The sequence below is a fragment of the Sinocyclocheilus anshuiensis genome, unplaced genomic scaffold (assembly GCF_001515605.1).
Source record: "Sinocyclocheilus anshuiensis isolate Anshui unplaced genomic scaffold, SAMN03320099.WGS_v1.1 scaffold190, whole genome shotgun sequence".
Lineage (NCBI taxonomy): Eukaryota > Metazoa > Chordata > Actinopteri > Cypriniformes > Cyprinidae > Sinocyclocheilus > Sinocyclocheilus anshuiensis.
The window spans coordinates 261,845-268,951 of NW_015547663.1; the positions used below are offsets into that span (position 1 = coordinate 261,845).

The following is a 7,107-nucleotide window of genomic DNA, read 5'->3' on the forward strand; positions in this document are numbered from 1 at the left end:
AAGAGAATGTATGTGTGTGTTTGTCAGTGAGTATTTTGTCCATTCTGTTGTGATTCTCCTCCTTAGGCAGCTTGGCAACATCCTAAAGGAAAGCCCAGTCCGTTTGATATCTTTTACCCCCAGTCTCAGATTCAGAGCCGGGGCCCAGGTGGCTCTCGGCTGGGCCGGCGTCCCCTGGGCAGTCGTGAGGTTTGCAGTCTTCTGCTCTGCACTCCCTCCAAACTGCAATGCTTCCGGCTAACTCAACTTTCTCAGAGTCCTGCTTTACTTCGAAGCAAGACTGAACTGCTGTGTGTTGTTTTTAGCTTCATATTAGTTAACTTACATCCCCCACAGCAAGAATGAATATGCTTGCTCTCTCCTCCTACAAGTTAGGTCATAATCCCCATAGAAATGTTTCTAAATTCCAAAAAAAATAACCTTTTGTCCCACAAAATCAGGATCTGCCTGCATGCATAAGATAGCAAGCAAGGCTGCGAGTAGGTGACTATGGATGTAGTGCTTGAGTTAGATGACCGCTGGCTAAGGTGGTTGATTCGAGTGTTTTGTTGAGTGTGATGTCATATCCTGTGATGCCTTTTCCTTCACAGCCCCTTCCACCCTCAGTAACATCTCTGCACCAATCAGAAAGGCAGGTACTGTATTCTGCTTCTGGCAGCAGATTGAGCAACCCAGAGTTTTGCGGCTCTTACCTTTGCAGTCACCCACCAGCAGAGGGCTTTCCCCCCTCGCCAAGTTACGCCAACTTCCCCATAACAGCCTGTCTGTGAACCATTACGCTTTTCACCGCTGCAGGCATGTGGCTCAAGCCCTTCCAGCGCTCCATTCACCATTACAGGAATGACGGCTCTTTGACTCTTCATGCAGAACCATCTCTAACAGAATATTCCTCTTAAAGTCGTGCAATTTGGGTGTTTTTGGTGACGTTTGACCAAGACTCATATCTGAGGGATTGGCTGGACTGGCTGCATATTGTAGGATATGATATGAAAGAGAATGCATCTTGGGAAGGCTTGCATTGGAGTATGAGGCAATAGGAGCTGGAAATCCTGTGGCTTTCTAATTTGTGCTGAATGAAAGCCTAAGAATATGCCTCCTTCACCCCAAAATTTAAATTTTGTCATCATTTACTCTTGTCATTCATCCTCATGTCTTTAAAACCTGTATGACTTCCCTTACGAAAAAGTGTGTTTAGTTAGACTGAACATGCATGTGTAGTGTACTTCAAATTCAAAAAGTGCATTTTTTAAGTTTTACTTTAAAGTACATTTTTAAATCATTATGTTTTAATAATCTTTTATCTGGCTTTAAAAAGTACACTCGATATTACATTTAAGGTTAATATATTTTAAATGTACTAAATTGCAAATTCATCATTACAAATTTGCAATAACTAATATATATATATAAATATGTGACATAATGATATGAGTTTAGCAATAATGTGTCAGTAAATTCAGAAGTATTTCTTAAATATGCAAGAAACTATGTAAGAAATTAGAAGTAATTCTGAAATTACATATAAAGATATACTTAATATTCAAAAGTACATTTAAACTATAATTGCAATCATCATGCAATTAAGCATCCAAAAACATTCAAATAACAGCTAAAATTTCAGTATGTTCCATAAAAAACAAAACTATTGTATGGCTTTGGAAGACTTAAATGTAGTGCATGATTTACTTTTTGATGCATTTATTGTCCTCTTTTGTAGCTTGAAAGGCCCAGTTTCCATTTACTTGCATTTTATGAAAAAGAGCAGCGTGAACATTCTTTAAACCTTCTCCTTTTCTGTTCCTTTGGAAAATGAAAGTCATATAGATTTGGAATGACATGGGAATAAGTAACTGTTGACAAAACGTTCATTTTTAGCTCAGCTACCCCCTTAAGCTTCCCCCTGGCATCTATGAGTGTGTTTAGAAATATGTGTGTGCATTATTTTCAGCTTATTGCTGCTAACACAACATCTCGTTCTCCCGCAGCCCACGAGGTCATCATCTGAGAGTATCTGTTCGAGACCTGGCTCGAGCATCCCTGGATCTCCAGGTCATACCATCTATGTGAGTCCCACTCATCGGCGCCCCCAATCGTTTCCCGAGTCTGTCAGATCTTACCACTCAGTCCACAATGGATTCTGATGCTGGTACACTCCAGGGTCAATGTAAAAAAACTTGCAGGAAAAGCACAGGAGTTTGCTTCAACTTCTCTCCACTCTTTGCCTTCGACTTGTATTTGATATCTGTAGCATCATTTCAGCATGTAACCGAATTTAGAGAATCATTTACAATAACACTGTTAAGCAAATATTAAGCCAGGTAGCTTTTCTCATAAGCATGCCTCCAAAACCAATCGTTCATCTTTCCAAATAAGTGTACGTTCACCCTGTGTGATGAGCTTTGTGACAGCTGTAGCTTTGGTCGGATGCGATGTGGATGACCTTTGACCTGTGACCTGACCTCTTCCTCATCAACACCTTTTCTCCCTGTGTTTCTCCACTTATGTGTCCCCTCCCTCCCCTGTGTCCCTCATCCTCCTTACTCCAGGCAAAAGTAGACAATGAGATTATTGATTACAAGGACCTAGCAGCCATCCCCAGAGTCAAGGCCATTTATGATATAGAGCGTCCAGACATGATATCCTATGAGTCTCTCCATTCCACCTCCTCCACCCTGGAAAGACAAGGAAGGCACAGCCCTGGAGAGGTAACCCGAATTGTAAACTTTTAGTGTCTTTCTAATAAACAAACAATGTGCTATTATGACCTAATATGATATATATAGCCACTGTATGGCTGTGTAGGCATTATGATGTCGCAGATTTATGCTTATATATTTATTTATTCTCATTTTTTTTGGATAGGTGTGGCTTTCATAAAAAGCTAATTTTAGCTCTTTTACCTCAAATCAGACAGTGCACCTGCCTACAATTATGTGAACAGCCATACTCTATACGTTTAACATCCTTGTATGTCAATTTGGAGATCTGGAGAGTCTAGTCTAGTGGTTCTCAACCGTTTTAACTCTAGGGCCTCCATTGCCCAACACAATATTCGAAGGCCCACATATACACTAAGCCATCTTTAGTATTTCAACAGTAATTATGACAGAGCTGCTGATTTTTTAACTTTTTTATTGATATATTGAATTAATTCACATGGTTAATTAAATAAATGAACTAACATTCAGAATGAATCAGAATCAGAATTAATGCTCTGTATTGCAGAACGGCGTGTTGTTTAATAAAAATAATATTTATAGATGGAAAATAAATATAAAGATGTGAAATTTCAGTAATTTTGTAATTATTATATTAAATTAATTAATTACAATTCATTTTGTGATTCCATAAGTTGTTCTATATTTCAGAACTGTATATTCTTCAATAAAAACAATAGTAATTTCACAATTATGAAAAACTGATTGTTTTTCATTTTTATTGATATATTAAATTAATGTTTTAAATCAGATTAATTAACCATAATTCATTTTGTGATTCCAGAAATTATGTTCTTAAATAAGTTATTGTTATAAACAATAAACAATTTCAGTATACATCTTGATGTTTATTTTTAGAATTATACATTTGAATTAGATTTTTTGTTTTTTAAATATATTAAGAGTAATTTATTAATTTAAATGCATTAAAGACTTCCTGCGGCCCCCTTGGAAGTTTGCTGAGGCCGGGCCCCGGCTCCCTGGTTAAGAACCACTGGTCTAGTCTCCATTACCAAACCAGCACATGGGTTTTGGCCACTTTGGCCACCTAGTAGCTACTAGACTATCCCTATATAACAGACCCAACCCTGTCAATGCTCCATCTTTGTGATAATATCCCCAGGTCCGTACTCTGTCACAGTAACCATAATAGCTCACTAACCCCATGATCCCATTAGTGTTCCAAAAAAAACTATTGGTTGAGGCTCTCAGGCCACAGACAAAGCAGATGTGAGCAAGTGCGAGTATTTGCTCATTTCTCTGTATGTGATCATGTACATTGCATGTATTCCTGTCAACATATGTTAGCTGTATGTCTATGCATGAGAGATTTGTTTTTTACTCTCTGTGACTGCTCTTTGGTTCCCTTTGTCTATTAAACATTGTTCTGCTGTACCTGAAAACGCCTGTGCGCCTTCTCTGTGTAGAGACAGCAGTGTCACAGCGCCACCTAGTGACCATAATCAAAATCTCAGGGGGGGGTTATAAATTGAAATGTGAAGCTCACATTTTTGTTTGCGCTTACGTGGAATATTGAGTAGAAATGTGTTTTGTTGTTGTTGTTGTTGGGTTTTTTTGGTTGTTTTTTTTTGTGCTATAGAAGTCTAAATCGTCAGGAGGGCCTACTTTTTAAGTGTAGGAAATTTTGGTTATGCATTACCAACATATTGAAATAAAATAAAAATTACAGCAGTTACATTATTCCATATATTATACCATTTCCTTAGTAATGTTCCTGAAAGAATTTCATTTTTAATGTTCTTCAAAGAAATTTCTCACAAGGGCTACAATGATTTGATCATAAAATCATTAAAAGTAAAATCAATATTGTGAAATATTATAGCATTTAACTGTTTTCTGTTATAATATATTAATATATTGTTATAATATATTTTAAAATAATGCATTTTAAATTTTCAGCAGCCATTACTCCAGAAGAAATCATTTCTTGTTATTATCAATAAGGAAACAGTTGTGCTTCTTAATATTTTTGTGGCAACTGTGATACATTTTTTAAAGATTCTTTAATGAAATTTAAAATTTACAATGAAAAATAACAGCATTTATCTGAAATCTGAATTTTTTTTGCAATAAAGTAAATACTGGCACATTTGATTAATAGAATGCATCCCTGCTGAACAATAGTATGAATTTCTTTTTTTTTAAATACAAAAATAAATATTTACCCCAAATTTTATTTGAATGATGTATTATAGATATTTCAATTGGAAAACAAGACCAAAATACTGATTAAGCAAAAGTATATGGCTTTACTTTTTTAGCCGTTCATAACATGAGTTTATGATGTTATAGCAGATATAACTGCACAGAGAGGATCAGTAAGTGATTTTATCGCACCAGTTTTGTCAACACATGATGTTATACTTTTGAAAGAGAGTAGTAACCAAATAGACTTCTATTGTAAGTGTATTACAGTTAACAAAATTATTGTCTGTTCTAATCAAGTTGAAAATGACCAAGAATATTCCTTTAATGCATACCATATTATTGAGTCACCGAAAAGTTCATCGAGTAACCAGACTCAACCCCTTTCTCCCCTTACAGCCTGTCAAAGCCTCAGGTGGCAGCCCTCCCAGAGGCAGAGCCACAGTAAGTGTAAGCAGGATAGAAATAGGCTGCTGACATAACCAATTAGTTTGTGGATCACCACCCAAACTAATAAGAACACAGCTAACATATTAATTTACAAAACCCCTACCTAATCAAATAAGCATGAGCATCTAATGCCTCTCATCTCATTGGCTGCTATCTGAACTCTCATCTGAATAGCCACTCTGTAAGTACTTTATATTAGTTTGCTAGTGACAGTAACTTTAAGTGTGTACTCAAGAACCCAGTGGAAAACTGAAGAATCTTTAAAGCTTCTACATGTGCCATGGCAATGGTGTAGATTCATACTGAACTGATATGATTTTCCCAGAAAACATAGCCTACAGCTGATCTGTGTCACATCTTTAGCATAACATGAGACAACATCTAACATTCAAAACGAACACTGCAAGCGCTTTTTTTGCGATTCTTCTTTCACCTTCATTACATTCATTTAAATTAAAACATCATCCAATGCATGATGGGTCACAGAAAACACAGCTGTTTCCATGATGCATAACATAATGTTATTTTTAGTGATTTTAATTCTGTGTCCACATTCCCAGACCCTGCCACAAGACCCCTCCTCACTGTCCGCAGAAACAGTAAGTTGTCAGTGACCTCCCTCTGAACCCTGCCACAGCTGAGGCCACAGTTTTCTCTCTCTTAAATGTGCTCATCATGAAGATGGCATTGAGCTTCAGCTGACTCTTGAGCATTGGAAGAAGTCCTCTGTTTAATTAATGGCAAATCCTCAAAAGTGCCATGCTGGAGTGTGTGTTCATGTTTGTAATGTCTGTCTGTCTGTCTTTGTCCAAGCTACAGCTGAGTGAATATCACAAATACACCCACAAAACTAAGCTTAAGATTTTTTTGGATTGTTTTGTATTTATTTATTTATTTTAGGGATGCACCGATACCACTTTTTTCAGAACGAGCCCGATACCGATACTTTCATTTTTGTGTACTCGCCGATACCGATACCTGTATTTTCACAGCATTTGTAAAAAAAAAAATGTAAATATTGGCTACAGAAACAAAATAATAGTAATAATAATAATAATATGAATCATGTTAGTTGGCTTCATTTAGCAAACAGATATTACCTTCAGTTATTTCCACACTTAATTATACCTGTTAAAATGTATTGTATACGCTTTTACTTTCACTGTTCATTTTAATGGCGCATTAGAGCTGCTCCATTGCAGCAGCTCAATGCTGTAATCACAAAACGTTTTCCTAAAATAATGCAGGGAACCATTCATTATACATTATAAAAATGCATGCGTACTATTTTGGTGATGTAATTTGCGTCACACGCAGTGTACACGGACCCTCGCGTACGAGTAAAAACCGAAGTATACTTCGGCCTTAAAGCAAGCTAAACATACGCAGCGCGCACATGTTTGTATTGGTGCAGAATACCGATACTTTCATTTTTGTGTACTCGCCGATACCGATACCTGTATTTTCACAGCATTTGTAAAAAAAAAATGTAAATATTGGCTACAGAAACAAAATAATAGTAATAATAATAATAATATGAATCATGTTAGTTGGCTTAATTTAGCAAACAGATATTACCTTCAGTTATTTCCACACTTAATTATACCTGTTAAAATGTATTGTATAAGCTTTTGTTACTTTCACTGTTCATTTTGATGGCGCATTAGCAGCCAGTATTGAACTGGCTGCTCCATTGCAGCAGTTCAATACTGTAATCACAAAGCGTTTTCCTAAAATAATGCAGGGAACCAAACGATATACATTATACGAGGGC

At 36.5% G+C, this 7,107-nt stretch overlaps 1 protein-coding gene across 1 annotated transcript in view; it reads left to right on the plus strand.

Annotated features, from left to right (window-relative positions):
* The window catches only part of LOC107702416 (actin-binding LIM protein 1-like), a 65,972-nt gene that overhangs the window by 45,706 nt on the left and 13,159 nt on the right, over positions 1 to 7,107 (plus strand). The window contains exons 9-14 of the mRNA XM_016504739.1: positions 67 to 189; positions 591 to 635; positions 1,986 to 2,063; positions 2,547 to 2,705; positions 5,283 to 5,327; positions 5,894 to 5,943. Coding sequence (XP_016360225.1) covers positions 67 to 189; positions 591 to 635; positions 1,986 to 2,063; positions 2,547 to 2,705; positions 5,283 to 5,327; positions 5,894 to 5,943 — 500 coding nt within the window. The remainder of the gene's footprint in view (positions 1 to 66; positions 190 to 590; positions 636 to 1,985; positions 2,064 to 2,546; positions 2,706 to 5,282; positions 5,328 to 5,893; positions 5,944 to 7,107) is intronic.